The sequence below is a fragment of the Cyrtonyx montezumae genome, unplaced genomic scaffold, assembly GCF_038088225.1.
Source record: "Cyrtonyx montezumae isolate F1298 unplaced genomic scaffold, pur_monq_1.0 scaffold_32, whole genome shotgun sequence".
Classification (NCBI taxonomy): domain Eukaryota; kingdom Metazoa; phylum Chordata; class Aves; order Galliformes; family Odontophoridae; genus Cyrtonyx; species Cyrtonyx montezumae.
In genome coordinates, this window is record NW_027072037.1 from 5,347,646 (window position 1) to 5,365,689 (window position 18,044).

General features: G+C 48.8%; 2 protein-coding genes and 1 long non-coding RNA gene across 5 annotated transcripts in view; 2 read left to right on the top strand and 1 right to left on the bottom strand.

Moving 5' to 3' along the window:
- Window positions 1-13,233, bottom strand: part of ACVR2B (activin A receptor type 2B) — an 89,302-nt gene extending 76,069 nt beyond the window's left edge. Inside the window, exon 1 of the mRNA XM_065744939.1 lies at window positions 13,134-13,233. Coding sequence (XP_065601011.1) covers window positions 13,134-13,185 — 52 coding nt within the window. The 5' untranslated portion in view covers window positions 13,186-13,233. The remainder of the gene's footprint in view (window positions 1-13,133) is intronic.
- LOC136053936 (sodium channel protein type 5 subunit alpha-like) overlaps window positions 1-18,044 on the top strand; it is a 562,080-nt gene that overhangs the window by 385,473 nt on the left and 158,563 nt on the right. The window lies entirely within an intron of this gene.
- Window positions 13,901-16,221, top strand: LOC136053899 (uncharacterized). The gene is made up of 2 exons (XR_010622692.1): window positions 13,901-14,020; window positions 15,976-16,221. It is a non-coding gene; the product is annotated as an uncharacterized LOC136053899 (long non-coding RNA).

An 18,044-nucleotide genomic window follows, 5' to 3' on the forward strand; every position in this document is an offset into this window, starting at 1 on the left:
CAGCCTGTCCCCAAAGATGTGGCAGCATCAGCTCCTGCTCTTTTCTCCCCTCACAGGGCAGAGCTGGAGTTTTGTCTGCCACGAACCCACCTATCAGAGACATTCAGAAAAGATGTAAAACGTTACCTTCCATCTCAAAAACAATCCTTGCCAGCCCTTAAGCAACAGGAAAAGATGAAAAGCACAAAATGCCTCCAGTGTGCATCCTCACACCTTAAACCCCAAAAGCAAAGAAGCACAGGCCACGTAGATTGTTCGTCGCTTGCTTTCAGTTCAAATATCTAAAGCCGTGTTGGAAGGTTTAAGAGGGAGGGAAGGAGGGAACAGAACAACAAACTCATCATTTTTAATGCTCTGACAATGATCTTCTGCTCAGACCTGTACGTCCAGCACAGCAGTGGGACGGGAAGAAGCAGCAGTATTTCATGCTCCCAGACCCACAGTCTACATCTATAATCAGCTCGCCAGTACCACCACACACTTCAGAAGAAGACCCAAGGAGATTTATAGGAGGCTGCTCCTGGATTACAAGTCCCCAAGGAAATTTTCCTCCCAACACCCACATGTCAGAGGTAGATTTATGCCCAACATATTATAGACTCTATTCCTCAGAGACAACTCCTTGTCTTCAACCCAGCTACCAATGCTGAAACCAGGGGTTCCGTTTGTTTTAACAGTTGTAGAGTTTATAAATACTGAAAGCAGCACTCTATTTAGGCTGGAGACAAACAAGCCCAGACCAACAGGACACCAAGTGGTAAAGGACAGTAATGAGATGATGACACATTCATAATCCAGCGCTTCCATTAAAAACATGCAGCCCAAGAAAGCTATCCTGTTCTGAGCAGAAATTTTCACTTCTCCTAAGTACTGGAAGAGCAACTTTTTCTATGAACCAGCAAAGCCCGGGGAGAGCTCCTGCAGAGCAGCACATGGATCTGCTGCACAAAGTGGGGAAGCACCAGGCAGGGGGTTGTAAATGAGGTGGGACACAAGATATTTCAGCCACCACCCAACACTTTGAAATGCATCCACACAGCATGGAGCTGCTGACACTGGTACACCAGTGTGAGGTTGGAGCCTTCAAAAAGCCAATGGGAAAAGGGATTCCTGAAAAGGAGATGTTGATGCCACACACTCCTGGACAACATTTCTCTATTTGTAAGCAGAACGCAGTCTCTTCTCCAGATGATGGTATCTTTCCCTTAAAAAAACTAGATGATCTTTAAGGTCCCTTTTAACCCAAACTATTCTACAACTCTATGAAACACTGAGCGAAGCCACAGCACACAAACCAACCTGCTGCAAAACCAGGAGCTTGCCACAGATCCTGAGCTGGAAATGAAGATACCTACAAGGTGAATTATTAAATCGGTAACAAAGGTAGGCATTTACCTCCCAAATGCTTTTCCTATCCTAACATATAATGGGGACCTTGGGATGATCTGGAGGGGACAAAGCCCTGCCTTTGGCCATCAGACATCAGCTCACCCGAGCACCACCAAGTGAGTGGGCATCACAAAGCACATCTCTGCTGTGATCCCATCTATGCCATCAGATAACAGCACTTCCACTGGTGCAGGACCAGATCACTGTCTTCAGGACATCCGACGATGAAATTGGCACACGCTGCAAAAAAAGCAGCCCATTTCAGGGATGAGCCAACAGAGCTAGTTCTGCTTCTTGAAGTTTCTAACCCCATGTGAATGTCTCATGGACACAGACATGTCCGCAGCATCATGCACCCAAATACAGGGGGAAAGGAACCAAGGCCTAGTCTCCAGAACCCTGCAAATGAAGCTCAGCCAAAGCACAAGTTTAACTTCTATAGCTGTGCAAAATCAGATCAAACTGTCCATTAAGTGAGGAAGATCAATTTATCTATCCAACTAGAAAAATATCTGCTGGTTAAAGAAAGAGCAGACAAACTAAGAGGTTTTAAAGCTCTGGCTGAAGAGGAGGCCGAATGCCCCAGCTCCCAAAACCACCGCCACGAGTGGGAACGATCTCCACAAAGAGCATCGCCAACGGGAGATGCCAGCAACCAAGCTCAGCTTCATATCCTTCCCCTTTGCAGGATTCGTGGAGGACAAGAAAGGAAAGTTCTGACAGAAATTCACATAGCAGTCATACATTTAAAGAAAGCTAAAGCGCAAAGATTGATTAGAGTGTTCCGCTGCTTTAATAAAGAGCCTAATGATGTCCAAATTACAGCAGAGCTCAATTGTGTAACCAAGGAGCCAAGATTTCATCCCTGATAAGGACATGGATTTCTGTCTCGCAGGAGAAGCCTGCAGTTCACTAACAAAGATGACCTTTTATATTATACCCTTCAAGGCCACAATTAGCTGGAGAAATACTGTACTAACTTGGCAACATGAGTTTTTGTACACTGTGCTAATTTTTAGCAGAATCTTGCCAAGACCATTACCATTTTCTAACAAGGAAAAAAAAAAAACCAAAAAACCTTAGAAATACAAAACCCACTGCTCTCCAGACCCAAATTACTTTCCACAATTCAATGCAGTTTTAATTAAGATGATTCAATTACAGCAAAAATGATTAAGATGATATCCCACAGCAAACCACTAAAGGTATAACACCTAAATCCAGAAGAAACTGGCATCCACATATCCACGATGAAGTATTCACGAGAAGCTCAAATTTTACACATGAACCAATTTTACATCACTCAAACAATACCTTGGGAGATATTTGTCAAGAGGAAAAAAAAAAAAACAGTGACATCCATCAACAGAGCACAGTTTTTCTTAGACTGCACAGAAAAAAAAATCCACACAGAAAAATTGAAAAGGCTACAATTACTTTGACAATGTTTCTACAGCTCAAAGGAATTTGGGGGTTGAAATAAATGGTTTCCTTCTCCTTCCCAAGGCTCCCAAAATCAATTTTATATATAATTCTTTATATTTTTTTTCCTCTCTTTTTTAAACAGAAGTCAGATCAGAAATACATGTGAAATCAGGTCGCTGCAATAATCACGTACATGGTACATTTCCACTCTTGCCTATTAACTACGAGGGTTTAAATGAACGAGGAGAATCTCAGATCCATATTTCACCAGTGGAAATTATTAATATAAACATAGCGCCGTTCAGCTTGAAACCTTGCAGTCCTACTGGGCCTCTGCTCCTTCAGAGAAGGGTAAGTGGCACGGAATTACCAGGCAGGGCTCTTGAGGCAGCTGTGCAGGGGGATGTACCCATTGAGTGGGCAATACTGGTGGATGGTTAGACGAGATTATCTTAGAGGACTGCCCCAACCATAATGGTTCTGCTGTGTTGAAGGAGGTATGGGAAGCAGTCCACTGTACTCCACCTATGGGACTTTTTGGGGGGCTGCTGGCTTGTTCACACTAGCTGCTAGCTCTCAGAATGGACAGCAGTAGGGGAAAACATAAAAAAAATCCCTAAAAAATTAAGAGGGAAGAACAAAAGTAATCTGCGTGAGACACTAAACACTGAATGTCCAGACTAGGAAGGCTCGAAGGACCCAGCAGAGTTACACAGGGGCTTGAGAGCTCATAACACAAAAAAGCTCAAGTGTTCTTTAAGGACAAGTGCATTAGCGACACTTGGAGATTATTTTTTTTTTTAAAGATAACTCTGGCTGCCCAGTTAAGTGCTGGCTTCCTCCCAGTAGTAATTAACCAAAGCCAGTCCAGGTGAGAGGTTAACTTTGTATTTTTCTTTAATAGACAGAGAAAAGTCTAAATGGAGAAAGATAAAATTCCACCATAATCCTCCACCGCGGCTGCTATGAAATAACTCTTTTGTTTAATTATTATGAGCTGGATGGGCAAACACTGGATCCCGATGGACAGAGAACAGCTGTTACTATAACAGAAAGACATTCATCTTCCCTTCCCAGGACCCTGAAACTCGACCAACAATGCCTGTAAAACGACTCTCGCCGCCTTCCCAGTTTTCAACCGCCTTTCAGATCCAGGCCTATTTTTAGCTGACTTTATCTCATTGCACCGCACTTCAAAGTTTTGCACGTTGGCTCTTTCGAAATCATTTCCATGCACAAAAAAAGGACGGGCAATAACCGGCCCGGTTCTCCTGCAGGTTTCTTCTGTCATCAGCATCCACGTTGGAGGAGCCTGCGCACGGCGAGATGTAACCTGCAGCCAAATGGCAAGATGTTCTGGCATCCAACTTACCCACCAGGGTAGGAGCGATCTCATTTAGCTCTGGGGTTTATGGTTAGCTTTGGAGGGCTTCTTGTAGCCTTTATTTACAGATTATTTACAGAATAAATAATCAATCCATGCAGGATTGCGTGGGAAAGGAAACTCTATTACCAATCGGAAAAGGTTGCTCGTGTTTGCTTTTAGCAGCACTACCTCCAACTCATGAGACAACAGCAAAAGCTATCTATGGAAAATTATCTACAGCCATAAAAATTATCTATAAAGGAATTCCCCAGCTATTTCAGGTACAATATAAATGTTAAAAGGCCCCAAAGGAAGGAACACATGGGGATAAACTCCCCACTGATGCCAGCGGGCACAGTGCCAGGCAGCCAATGGTACCATTGGTGGAAGGGTTTATTTTGAAGGTAATTCTTTTTTTGCCACCTCCCCACGAAGGCCGATGGGTCTTTTTGGCACCTGTTTTGGCCACGAGGGTAACTGAGCTGCATGGCAACAGCAAGTGCATCCTTCAGACCTGTGTTGTAAGACCGAAGCTCATAGAATGGCTTAGATTGGAAGGGACCTTAAAAATCATTGAGTCCCAATCTCCCTGCTGTGGGCAGTGTTGCTATCTAGATCATGCTGTCCAAGATGCCATCTAACCTGGGCACTTTTATTGCCAATGGGACAAAGCTTGGCAATTGAGACTGAATTTTGAGATGCTGAAAGGTGATCAAATCTATATGGGAATTCTGTGAGAGAGCTAAGCATGCTGAGCCTGCTCTTTTTCCAGTTTCATGCTTGCAGTTGAAAAAGTGGCACTAGGAGTCTAAAGCAGGGACTCAGGACTATCGTAACACCATTCCCCATCACACTGCACTCCAGAGCTCTCACAGTTCCACTGCCTTTCTCTGCACACCTCGAGGGCCTCCATGTCTTCTTGTAGTGAGGGGCCCAACACGGAACATAGCACTTGAGGTGTGGCCTCACTAGTGCCAGTACAGAGGGACGATCACTCCTGCTGACTGCACTATTTCGGACACAAGCCAGGATGATGTTGGCCTTCTTGGCCACCTGTGCACACTGCTGTCTCATGTTCAACCAAGCATCAACCAACAGCCCCAGATCAAACCCACCCAAAGGCACACGTGGCAGTCCAGCCAGAGATGCTCCAGAACCACCACATCCCGCAGAGCTCCCTTCCCAGCTATCAGTTACACCATCTACTCTCCTTCTCTTTGCTAAGCTGTAGAAACAAATTCCACAGCAGGGCATTCCTTAAAGCCTCCATCTCAGCACTCATGCCTGTTGCCACTGCCTCAAGCTCACCTTGCCAGCTCTCCCAACACTGACACCAGTCTCCTTACAACTTCACTCGGGGGATGCTCAGCTTTCTGCCTCACCATCAATTCTGCAAAGCTTGAACGCTCTGGGTTCCAAAAAACTGAAAGTATCAATGGCAAATAGAGCTGCTGAAGAGGAGCACAGTTTGCAGGGCTCAGCAGAACTGCAGAGAGCACGAACCCGCAGGAATGACCCGCAAATTGCAGAACACCAGCAAAGCACTAACAGGGCTCAGAAAGCCTGAAATGCCCTCATTTTATGCAACATTTTCTAAAAAGGAGATGGAGCTCGACTGAACGTCTCTTCACTTCTGACCCATCTTCGCGTTCCCAGGAATTCAGACTCATCTGCAGAGGTAAATGAGGTACATGCAAGCTATTCCTAAAAGCCAAACTGAAAACTTTCACACGTTATACAATGAATTTTAAATAGATAAAGCTAGAGGGAGGAAGGGTGAGTGGCCCAGATTGACCATTTGATAAATCAGGCACAACTGGAGCTAACTTTATCCCTCTCATCCACTCAAGAGGCTTATAATCTCACACCTTGGAGCAATAAATTAGGAGTAAGCATTGCATTAGCACTACAGGCTTCACATATAAAAGCTCACAAGCAGGTTATACAATGGGAAAAGCTTTAAATTAAAAAAAGGCAAGACAGTCACAACTCCTAGGATGCTACTGTGCAGAAGCAGCTATGTGCATTTGTTACAATGAGAGATTTTGCTGCTGTGGTGGTGGATAACTCAGCACAGCCCTGGGATGTCAGATTGCTCTGACAAGTGCCGCAGACACACTCTTCTTTCCCAATTTTGTTACTTTCTCTACAAGACAATGGCAATACGTTCTGCTTGCAGCTTTACTGGAGGATTCATTCACTGCCTCTGTTGCTCTGAGCCCCTTCTTCCATTATAACGCAAGGGAAGGAATCAGATGTGAGGAGCAGAGTTCAAAATATAAGCCTCGATTAGCGCAAGCATCCATTTAGATGGGAGATTAACATAGCTCAGTCTGCAAAATACTGCATCCTTTCATGAATGCACTTGTTATTTTTAAGAGGACCAGATATATGAATGTGGTGGTACGAGGTGGGTATCAAAAGAATGAACACATGAGTATTTGCTAAACTTTGGACACGTCATGAACTGTGAAACAGCAACAGATACAAACATCCACAGATTTAATTTCTAGCAGCTCCTGCACCTATGGTTGAGTCCTCTTTGCCCCATTCCTGGAGGTGCTCAAGGTTGGGTTGGATGGGGCCCTGGATAGCCTGAGCTGCTGGGAGGCAGCCAGCCCATAGCACGGGGTTGGAACTGGATGGGCTTTGAGGTCCCTTCCAAACAAAGCCATTCTATCATTCTATGACTGTGCTCCATAAACCCATTGGTGAGTCAAAAATCAAGATTCTGGGTCAGCCCCAACCAAGAAACCTCCCACTCACAAAGCCTTCCCCTCCACACTCCCAGCAGAAACCTGACCTGCCCAAAACATCACCGGGCTGGGAATTATTCAGAAGAGCGAGCAGCTCACCTGGCACTCAGGCTCTCCCCTTCATGGAATCATAGCATGGCTTGTGTTGAAGGGACCTTGAATATCACCCAGTTCCAATCCTCTGGCATGGACAACATTGCCTCCCACCAGATGAAACTGCACAGCAACCTCTCCCTGCACTTGTGCCTCCCCCTACTTGGTGTTTCAGGGGCAAGGACCCACTCTGCATACAAGTATCACTTCCTAAAAGAGGAGCTGCATTTCTCCAGAGCACCTAGGCATCAGGAACATGTATTTTTCCTTAAGTACCATGATGGACGGATGCCACGTGCAGTAACATAATCAGAGCAGCAAGACTCGAATACTGGCAAAATAAGAGGCACTTGTGTGCTGGAGGGAAGTATATTATTATTTTACAGTGTACACTGACAATTGGTGCTCTTAACTTTTAGTTTGAATTGAAACCGTGCTGTACTGAAGGAGGATGATGACAGAGAGAAAAGAACATGAAATTGGTAAAAAAGACCAACACTTATATTCAAATCTAAGCATAAAATGTGCTGAGTCTGCAGAACACAGTCAGTGCTTCATCTTTAATTTACTTCTCTGCCCCTTTGACTTCAGCAGCTCCAGGAAGACTTAGAAGGAAAAATTAGGAAAGTGGAGAAGAAAGTGATAGCGATTTTTTGTTTAATATACCTTAAAGGAACAAATGACTAATGAGAACCCAAATCATTTCAGAGGGAAGGAATAATAAAGACGTCAGATATCAGTTGATCCTCAATGGTTAACAGAGGAGAAAGGCTGGGGAAGGAAGAGCTTGCACTGGTGCACGCTGTGGCCACCAACACCTCTCTTAAACACATCCAATTGCACGGATGTGAAAATCTCCACATGAAGGAACAGGCGAAAAAGAGCTTAAGTGGGAGCAGAGCACAGAATGCCAAGTGCTGCACTGAATAATTCAGGTCCAAGCAGCGCGATTGGCCAGGCAAGGAAATCACACCCCCCTGCTAGCTTTAAAATCAAAGGCCAAGGAGGGATAAAAGGGAAAGACAACACCTCCTCTTTAAAGCAGAGATTTTGTACCACGGTTCCCACTTCCCAACCTCCCAGTGCAATCTGGGGCAGCGGGTGCTGCAGGAACACTGCCTGCAGGCACCTTTATAGCGTGCTGCCTTCCTCCCAACACCATTCCTCACCCCAAATGCAAGATCCAAGACTGTAAGGCTTGTACATCATGCAAATTGCTCTTCAGAGGTTGAAGCCAAAGCCCCACAAAGACCTTTGTTTGGGTCTTGGTTACACCTAAACCCATCTGATTGTCACCTCTCGGCCTCCACCCCTCCCAAGTCACAGCTCCAGCCCATGGGGATGGGCTCCCTCCCAGCATGGTGCTGCTCCCTGTAGTACTTCCAACAAACTGCCCTACCTCATAGATTCATAGAATCATTAAGGTTGGAAAAGACCTCTAAGATCACCTAGTCCAACTGCCCACCCACCACCAGTATCGTCTGCTAAGCCACGTCCCTCAGTGCCACATCTCCACAGTTCTTAGACATCTCTAAGAGACAGTGACTCCACCACCTCCCTGGGCAGCCTGTGCATCACTACTCTTTCTGAGAATCCATTTTTCCTAATACCCAACCTGAACCTCCCCTGGAACAACTTGAGGCCATCACTTCTTGTCCTGTGGCTGTTATCTGGGAGCAGAGGCACACCCCCATCTCACCATAAGCTCCTTTCAAAGAGTTGTAGAGATCACTCAGGTCTCCCCTGAGCCTCCTCTTCTCTAGACTGAACAGCCCCAGCTCCCTCAGCTCCCTCCCCATCAGACTTGTGTTCCAGACTCTTCACTTTGTCAGTCACTTCTGCAACTTTCACAGTTCAGTTATTATGCTGAGCTGAAAATAATGCTCCTGGGTGCATTGGGTAGGAAAGTGTGGATTCTGGCAGGCCTGAGAGATGCAGTGCTGCTGGAGCCCCCTCTAGTCGCAATTCTACCCTAGTGTGGCTCCAGGTGTGGACTGCTATTAACAGGCTATTTCACACATATTTCTACAACTAGGCCCTGAAACGTGACAGCCAAAACAGTTGTCACTCCAGCACCCAAAAGCACAGTCACTCTAACTTCTTCCTTTAATTTACTTATTTGTAGATAGCATTTTGCTGATGTCCAGGCTTTCTATGAGCAGCACTGCGTGCACAGAGCACACAAGGCCACCTTCGCAGAATCACAAAGGTTGGAAAAGTCCACTGAGATCATCCAGTCCAACCATCAACTCATCACCACCGTGCCCGCGTCCACCTTTTCACTGCCCAGCCTCAAACCTCCCTGCTATCCCCTTAGATCTCAATCCATTAAAACAAGGATGTTGGTTCCTTCTACACCCGCAACAATTCTGCAGGGGAACTGCAGACCCCAGCTCTCCCACCAGCTGCCACCCATCCATCCACCCATGGCACTGCACAGCTCCCTGAGGGAACGTGGTATGCCGGACAGGGAAAGATGGCAGGAAGAGAAAGGAAAAATAGATAAAAAGAAGAAAATAAAGTATTTAGAAAAAAAGAAAAGAAAAAGAAAAAAACAAACACAAGTCAAGCTGGTCGGTTTCTTTCTTCTCCACCATGTATTCAGAGGCAGCAGGGGAGGTCTACAACTGTTGCGTCACGCCAAGCACAAAAAACCTGACAAGCGTGTTTGAGCTGATGGAGAGCAGACTGGGCAGGAGGTTGGTGGCACCCCTAACACGGGGAGCAGGAGCTCACTGCTCCAACTGGCCAAGGACGGGCGGCTCAGAGCCACGAGAAATGGCAGAAATATCAGTGCATAAATACTCTGGCTCCCTTCGAACTCTCCCTGCGGTCCATGGATCAGGAATCTGCGATCAGCACTGAGGGAGGAGCACAGAAGATGCTCTGAAATGGGGAGGGGGCTGCGTGGGACCTGCTGGATAAATAACGGCCCTGACAATAATGCCCGCTCGCATCTTTAACGCAGCATTTTCTTCTCCACAGAACTGTGACAATGGTTATCTCAGTGGTATAATTATCCGGATTTGATGACAGATTAAAAAAAAAAAATACAGATCCCCAACACCTGTTCAAGAGTTTTGTGTTTTTAAAGGCCACCGCCATTAACCTTGGGCCACGCACTTCATTGTGTTTAATTAGCAAGCTAATGAAGCCAGTTTTATTCCCTTTCTCAAGCACAAGAGGATAAGTACAAGACAGTGAAAGAGCAGGGCAGATCCATTTGCAGCACAGTTCATTGCTGCATGGCGTTACTTAAACTTGCACCAAAATAAAAGTAATGTAACGGCTCGGAAAAGCACGTTAGCAATGCATTCTGCAAGACAAATCCTTTTACACCTTCTGTATTTTCTACAGCTCCGAGATTCAAACACGATTTCTGAACATTTGGGCTGCAGAAAATTTGCAAACAAAGGGCTAAAAATGAACATAATGTTTTCCTCAATGAATCCTCAGTATTCCAAAAAATTAAGCATAACAGATTTTTTTTTTTATATATTTGTTACTTTTTTTTTTTTTTTTTAATCTGAAAGAGCTCTGGCTCTGTCGCAGGCAGCCAAGGTAGCACCAACAATGGAGGTCAAAGCCAATTTCGAAAAGCCCACCACTTTCGCCCGGCCCTATATACACACACACAAAGCCCAGCGCGTGAAACCCAGCGACGCGCTGCAACTTAGGGCACGGCGAATCGGTCCCGATCTTATTTTTAGGACCGAACGGCTTCAGGGAAAACCGGACAATGAGGACCTGCGTTTAGCTCGTCAATAGCACGAGAAATGCAGAAAGGGCTTTAAAAGGGAGGGAGGGGTTTACGGCATCGCTCGTGCACTGATTGAGCGATCCGAGGGGACCCTCTTCCAAACAAACTGAATTGCGACCGTTTTCGGGGGTTTCTTGATCATATTTTCGGGGGGAGGGGCAGTCAGCGTAGGTATGCCCATTCAGATTATCCTTTTTATACCATGATGCATTTAAGAAGCTTTCGGGGTTAATTTCTTTTTTTTTTTTTTTTTTTTTTTTGCCATCAACCACTTTTTCTCCTCCAACTCCGATCTCCGCACAGCCGTAAGGAGCGTGCTAAAAACCAACCCCAACCCAACCGACCAACCCAACCCACCCCAAACAACAACAAACCAACCCGGAAGCCATCCCTCGTATCCAACCACACCAGATGAAAGGATTCCGAGACCTACACAGAAAGAAAACACATCGTCCATCCATCCCTTCGCTGCACAGAATAGAATTCAGCAGCCGGGAGAGCACCTTCCCAATACCTGCTACGTCAACACCCTCACCCCTGTTCCCTGCACATGGAAACAAAGCTGCGCACAAGTGTCCCAGCGATGCGATACAACCCCGAGCTGCCTTCGCTCCCCGCTAATAAATTAACGCGGTCTCTCATTGTTAACCCCCTCCTTTCTCCTTTCCCACCCTCCTTCCAGGTTTCGGCGCGCCTCGAGAAGGAGACATAACGACGCTGATGATGACAATTAAGCGGCGTGGCACAGCTCGCCGTGCCACAGTCAGGCGGTGGCAGCGCATATTTAATGGGCACTCGGAACAAAGGAAGCGGCTGCGGGAGCGCCCCAGGGCCGGCACCGCTCCCACCGCGGGCACGGCCGAACCGGGGGACGCGGGGTGGGGGCACGAGGAACTCCCCTTTCCTCCCTCCCCCCCCATCACCTTCCCTGCCTGCCCCCTAATCCTTCTTTGCTATAGGATGGAGGGGAACTCCCCGCTCCGCGATGGGCACGGCCGCAGCATCGCTGCCTCCCACCCACACGCTGTACCCGCTCGGCCTCAAAGGTGCCCCCCCCCCCCCGGTCCCCTTTTCTTAGATATGTATCCCCCTTATATGTGCCCCCCACCCCCCCCCCAGCTTATACATGCGTTCCTCATCCCCGCATATATGACCCTCCCTGGGGATGGAGAGAATGTAACAAGTTACTGCCCAGCACCCAGGTTAATGGTGCGGGGGGGGGGCTGAACGGGGATCAAGGAGCGGGGGGGAGGGGGGGGAGAGGGAAGAGGGACACAAAATAGCTGCAGCCCATGGAGAACGTACAGCAGTCTTAAACAATGATAAATAAAATGAGTGGAAACGAGGGGTATGGGGGTTTGAAGCGTGGATGTGCTTGCAGTTTTCTTTTTTTTTTTTTGGGGGGGGGGGGCACACAGGGTATTGCCCCAGCCCCAAAGAGCTGCGGGATGCTCAACGTGCCAACAGTGGTGGGCCCCGCTGCCCCCACGGCCGCTTCGGGAACTTCACCCCCTGCACAACCCCCCCTCCCCAGGGCTGAACTTTGGGGGCAAAGCGGTTCTATTAAGGCAGAATTAATCCAGTGAATTAAAATGAATGAAAAAATGTAACACCTTCCTTCCTCCCTCCTCCCCCCCCATGCAACAGAAGCCCCTCCCGGGTGGATGCTCCCCCCACCACCACCACTCACACCCCCTTTTGCACAACTTTCTCCCAGCAGCGCCGAGCAGCCCCACAGGGCTCGGTTGGTGCAAACAAGCAAAGCCCTACAGGGCTGAGGGGGTCCCCATGTTGTGTTTGGGTTTTTTTTTGGAGGGGGGGGTCCCACTTTTCTCCCCCACAGGGTTAAACCCCCGGTAGGAACGGGGCACAGACACACACACTCGCGGCCCCAACACCTGAGCGGAGCCCACCCCCCAGCTCCCCAACTTCTGTGTGTATCCCCCCCCCCCCTCCATTCTTCCAACCCTCCCCCAGGAGTCAATGCCCATTGCCGCAAAGTTTCCTCGATCTCTCGCCGTGTTTACATCGCCGCTAATTCCCACCGGCAGCGAAGGGAACAAAAAAAAAGCGGCGGCAGCACGGCAAGGATCCGTCCTGCCAGCACAGAGCACGGGGAAAAAACGGGGAGGGGGAAGGGTGAGGGGGGGGGGAAGAAGAAGAAAAAATACAATTAAACATCTCACAGCTTTGAAGGGGGGGAAGGAGAGGGATGGGGTTCACCCGACGGGTCTGGGGGGGGGGGGTCCGCTCCGCTTTTAAGGCTGCACAGAACCGCACCGGCCCATTCAATGGTGAGGTCGCGAAGCCGAGCGTGGAGGTAAACACGGCGGAACGCGCTTACCTGCGCCCAAAGTTGCACAGAGCACGGCCAAAGTCAGCCACGAAGCGCTCATATTCCTTCACTCGGTGAGGTTTGCTTTTTGTTTGTTTGTTTTTTGTTGGTTTTTCTTGTTGGTTTTTTTTTTTTTTTTTTTTTGCGTTTTGGTTTTGTTTTGTTTGTTTGTTTGTCAGTCTGTTTGTTTCTCCTCGCGTGCCCCTTCTTTCCCGAGGGGAAATATAAAAACGTATTCAAAATAAAAAGAGCTGGAAGCTGAGGGGAAAAAAAAAGAAAAAAAAAAAAAAAAGGAGGAGGGAAGAGACGCGCTGCTCCTTCTCGAGAAAAAAAAATAAAAATAAAAATAAAAAAAATAAATGAAGAAAGAAAAAAAAAAATCCTGAAAAATCGGATTTAATTCCTTCGCAGTTGCAAAATGTATCCAGTGGAGAGGAAGAGCCCGACCCGCTCCGCCCGGCCCCGCCGCTCGCTCCGCGCTTTCCAAGAGTTTCTTTCGCTGCGCTTTTGTGCTGGGAGCGCGGCGTGCACCGCACACCGCCTCCCCCCACTCCTCCTCCTCCTCCTCCTCCTCCTCCTCTTCTCCTCCTCCTCCCAACCCAACCCAACCCCTCTGGCTCCCCCAGCAGCGAGGCCGAGCGCACACACCCCCCTCCGCTCGGCTTTCCGCGCAGTTCACGCGCACCCCCCCCCTCCCCCTCTTTATTTTTTCCCTTCTACCTTTTTATTATTCCCCTTTTTATTTTTCCTTTTCCCTCTCTCCATCGCCCCCCCCCCCCCCGCCCCGGGAGGAGAAACTTTGCGAGGGGACCCGCGTCCAGGCAAGAGCCCGCGGAGGGGGAGCGGGGCGCGGCATCGCGGAGCGAAGGAGGAGAGATTGGGGCGGGAGTCCTATAGTGGGAAAATAAAAATAATAATAATAATAATAATAATAATACATGGGGAAGAAAAAGAAAAAGTCGGTTTGGGAGGGGGTGGGGGGGAGGAAAGGAGATTTTTTTTTCTCTCTTTTTAATTATTAAAAAAAAAAAAAAACCTGAACCTAGTCCAAAATGGCTTCTAAAAAAAAAAAAAAAAAGGGAGAAGCCAAAGCGGAGCCAGCGAGGGGGAAACCCGGATGTTTGATACAAAGAGGGCTGGAGGGGGGCGGAGCGGCGCGGGGGCTCCGCGGCGCTGAGTGGGGCGCGGCGCTGCCCGTCACCCCACGGAGCCGGGAGCTGCGGGGCTGGGGATGTGAGGGGATGGGGATGGGGGCAGCCCCTGCTCGGTCCTCGTTAGGGCCGTGTTGGGGTTAGCGGGCTTTTCTCCATCCCCAGCGCTGCGTGCGTTAACCCCCCCCCCCCCCCCGCTATTTGTTGTAATTATAATGCGATAGTGCGGAATCGGGGAGCCCGGAGGGGCTTTAGGGGGGAAGGATGTGGGGTTGGTGGTCAGCTTGGGTGCCCGAAGCTTTGGGGATTTTCGCCTGGAGAGAATTTAAGAGGAAATGCATGATCGTTCTCTGCAAACTTTGGGAAACGCTTTGCTCCGAGGAGAGATTCCAGTGTTTTATTCACCTTTGGGAAACTTTAGGGAGGGTTTTTTTGTTTTTGTTATTTTTTTTGTGAGAGGTTGTAACCTGTGGGAAGGTGGAGGTGGTTTTTATGTACGTGTAACAGCTGTGGAACATGCTCTGAGCCGTGAACAGGATCCTGAGTGGAGCTGCGAGGAGCTGATGACTGCTATCCTTCGTGCTGCCATGCCTTCGTCATGCATGTGCTGCATGGAAGGGGAGGGCACCCATGGAACCTTACATGGATGGGAAATGGGATGGAGATGTATTTGTGAGAGGACAGAGCTGGGGGCTGAGCCCTGCTCCCTGCATTGGCACAGCCTGCCCATGGGGGCAGTGAGGTCACCTACCGTGGAGGGCATCAGGAACCGGGCACATGTGGCACTGGGGCACATAGTGAGCATGGGGGGATGGGTCGGTGGCTGGACTGGGGGATCTTAGAGGTCTTTTAGTCCTTAACGGTCCTAGTGTGACTGCAGGTGGGTGCAATGGGGCTGGAGATCCGTCCTTTGTGTTCAGCTCAGACCAAAAGAAGCGCAGTGCTCGGGTCAGGCTCCCCAAGCACTCCCCCACCAACACCGTTCCTATTTGCAATCACAGCACCGTATCAGAGCCCCTTTTCCAGCACCCCAGTTTGTGCCCTGAGGCCCTATGGGCTGAGTTTTCCCCCGTGTAAGCGATCCTCCCTGATTTTCCTTCATCCCACAAGCACCAGGGCAGCAGCCAGTGTCACTTACATTGTTTCACAGGGAGGTGTTTTACCCACCCGAAAAGCTAAAATGTTTTCACCTCTTGCAACGTGAAAGCACAGGAACTGTATGGCCGGGTGGGAATGTTACAGCCTGGGCACGAGGACACTTGAAAACTTCCCCAACCTTCAGGAATTTCGGAAACGGGGCTGGAGGGAGCTAGCACTGAGGGTTAGGTGCCATCATTACACCCCGTGGTCCGAAAGCCCTCCTGCACTGAAACGCATCCTCTATGGGATGGGTTTGTGCCACGCGGCGTCATATGACACTCAATCTTTCTCGCGTGACGGTTGGAACAAGTGGGATCCGTGTATCCTGATACCCCGCACGTGATCAAGGGACTGGGATCGCTTAAGCCGGCGCAGGGCTGCGGTGCTCGCGTGTCATTTATCTTCAAATCCTATTGTAGTGCTCGTGAGATGTAATTTCTGCACGGGATGGAAATGTATGCTGACAGAGGTGTTATAAAACATGGAAAATACGGAGGGAAAGGGACCCGGCGTTTCCTTTATCTCCTCCTGTCTGTGCTGACGTGGATTTGTTTTTGCAGGGTGCAGGGCTCGGATGCAGCCCCTCTCATTGCTCTGCAGCCCTGTGAAGCAAAACCCACGTTGGCTGCAACAGGTGGAAGCACGGACTGGGGGACCTGAGGCTGCAAAATGGTTCTGGCTGTGTTTCCCATACCGGTTCCTAATGCGGTGCCGTGGGTGGGATAGGAGGTACGCACCCTTCTCAAGATGTCTGGGTGAGAGAAAAAGAAAGCAGTTTATAATCTCGAGCAAATAAATTCTCATTTTACCTGTTGTGTAAATCCTTCCCGGGAATGCGTTTTGGGGGTCTTAATAACACATAGGTCGCTCCAAAAGTAATGCCTCTTATTTATTTCACTGGAAACTACAACTGATACAAAGAGCACAATAACATTATTTGGTAGTGTGAATCCTCTGCTACAAAACACTGTTTTTCAACATAGGTACCACCATTAGCTATGCATTTTCACCAGCCATGAGCAAGTCTGCATGCACAAATCTGCACCCACTGTTTCACAGGTGCTATGATGGAGTCATTGCTGGGAGTCTTAACTTTTGTTGTGCTTACATCCACTGTTATGTCTCCGTAACCGTTCAGCAAGCATTAGTGAATGTCAGTGGGTGTGATTTTTTCTACACAGAGAAATGTAATTCCACTCCTTTGCTTCATAGGCACTTCCGTATCAGATGCCATTCTGTCTGCCCTTCTTCTGCCATATGTGACACAGCAGCGAAATGGAATGGAACGCGGTTGGGAAGGCTCAACCACTCCCACCATCCCACCAACATCCATCCCCGACGACATGAGCAAAATAGGAGGCATTACTTTCGGAGCAGGCCGCGTATAACAGCGTCCTAACTTGTCCCTCGGGAGCTACAATTAACTTCGTTGGAATTTCTATATTTGCAGCAGCTCTAAACGAGAGCCAGGACCTCCAGACGCTCCTGTGCACCATCCCTGCCCCCGTCTGAACGAGCCCACGGTTTTTGCACTAAAAAAGCCCCCCCCTCCCCGTGCTGACAGATCTGCCCTTTGCGGTCTGGCTTCATCAGGGCCAGTAAAAATAGTGAGGGATGGGACAGACACTGCTGCTTTCAGAGCTTTTCTTAGCTCCGGGCTACAGAGCAAGGCCTCAGGTGCTGACAGGTTGGGGGATATAGCAGGCAGAGGGGTCTGTTCCTGAGGTACCCCTAGCCCAACAGGTTTGTGAACGGCCACAATTTGGCATTTTCCCTGGGTTGTTTGGTTTTTGTTTTTGTTTTTTGTTTTCTGTTTGAAATAGCAGCAGGCAGCATCAGAGCCACACGACAAAGCCTCCCAAAAAAAGCAGAGGCCCAGCCTTAATCCACACCCCAACCCTGCCAGCAACCGGGAACCAGAGTGCGCCCGTGCTCAGCATGGAGACTTGTGCACGCAGACAAGGAGGATTATGGACATCATATGACTGACTGCATTTATGGTGTGTGCCTAATTGGTGAAGGGCTGCGTTTTCTATCTTTAACACAAGACAAAACCAACAGGCTGCCTCATGCACGAGGTTCCTTTCAGGTATTTTCTTCACTGCATTTCACCCAGAGAGCTGTGGGTGCCCCATCCCTGGAGATGCTCAAGGTCAGGTTGGCTGGGGCTTTGGGTAACCTGGTTTGGTTGGAGGTGTCTGCCCATGGAAGGGTTGGAACTGGATCGGTCCCTTCCAACTCGATCCATTCTGTGATTCCGTGATGATGCTGACACAGCTGAAGTGGAGGGCAAGGCATGAAGCATCGCAGGGCTCAGCACGTGCTTGGACCAGGTCAGGGCAGCATTATGTGCTGCACTCACTTGGGTTTTGCATTGTTTGAAGCCCAGGAATGCAGCATTCCTTCAGTCAGTAGAACACATTTGGTTGCTGCCCATAGACAGGTCCCACTACCCCCTTCAGTTACCATCCTCTGTAAACGAGCATAGTATAGAATCACAGAACTGCTTGTGTAGGAAGGGATCTCGAAGCCCATCCACTTCCACCCCTGCTCTGGGCAGGGGCACGTCCCACCAGCTCAGGCTGCCCAGTATTCCAACCAACTGGCCTTGAGCACCTCCAGGGATGGG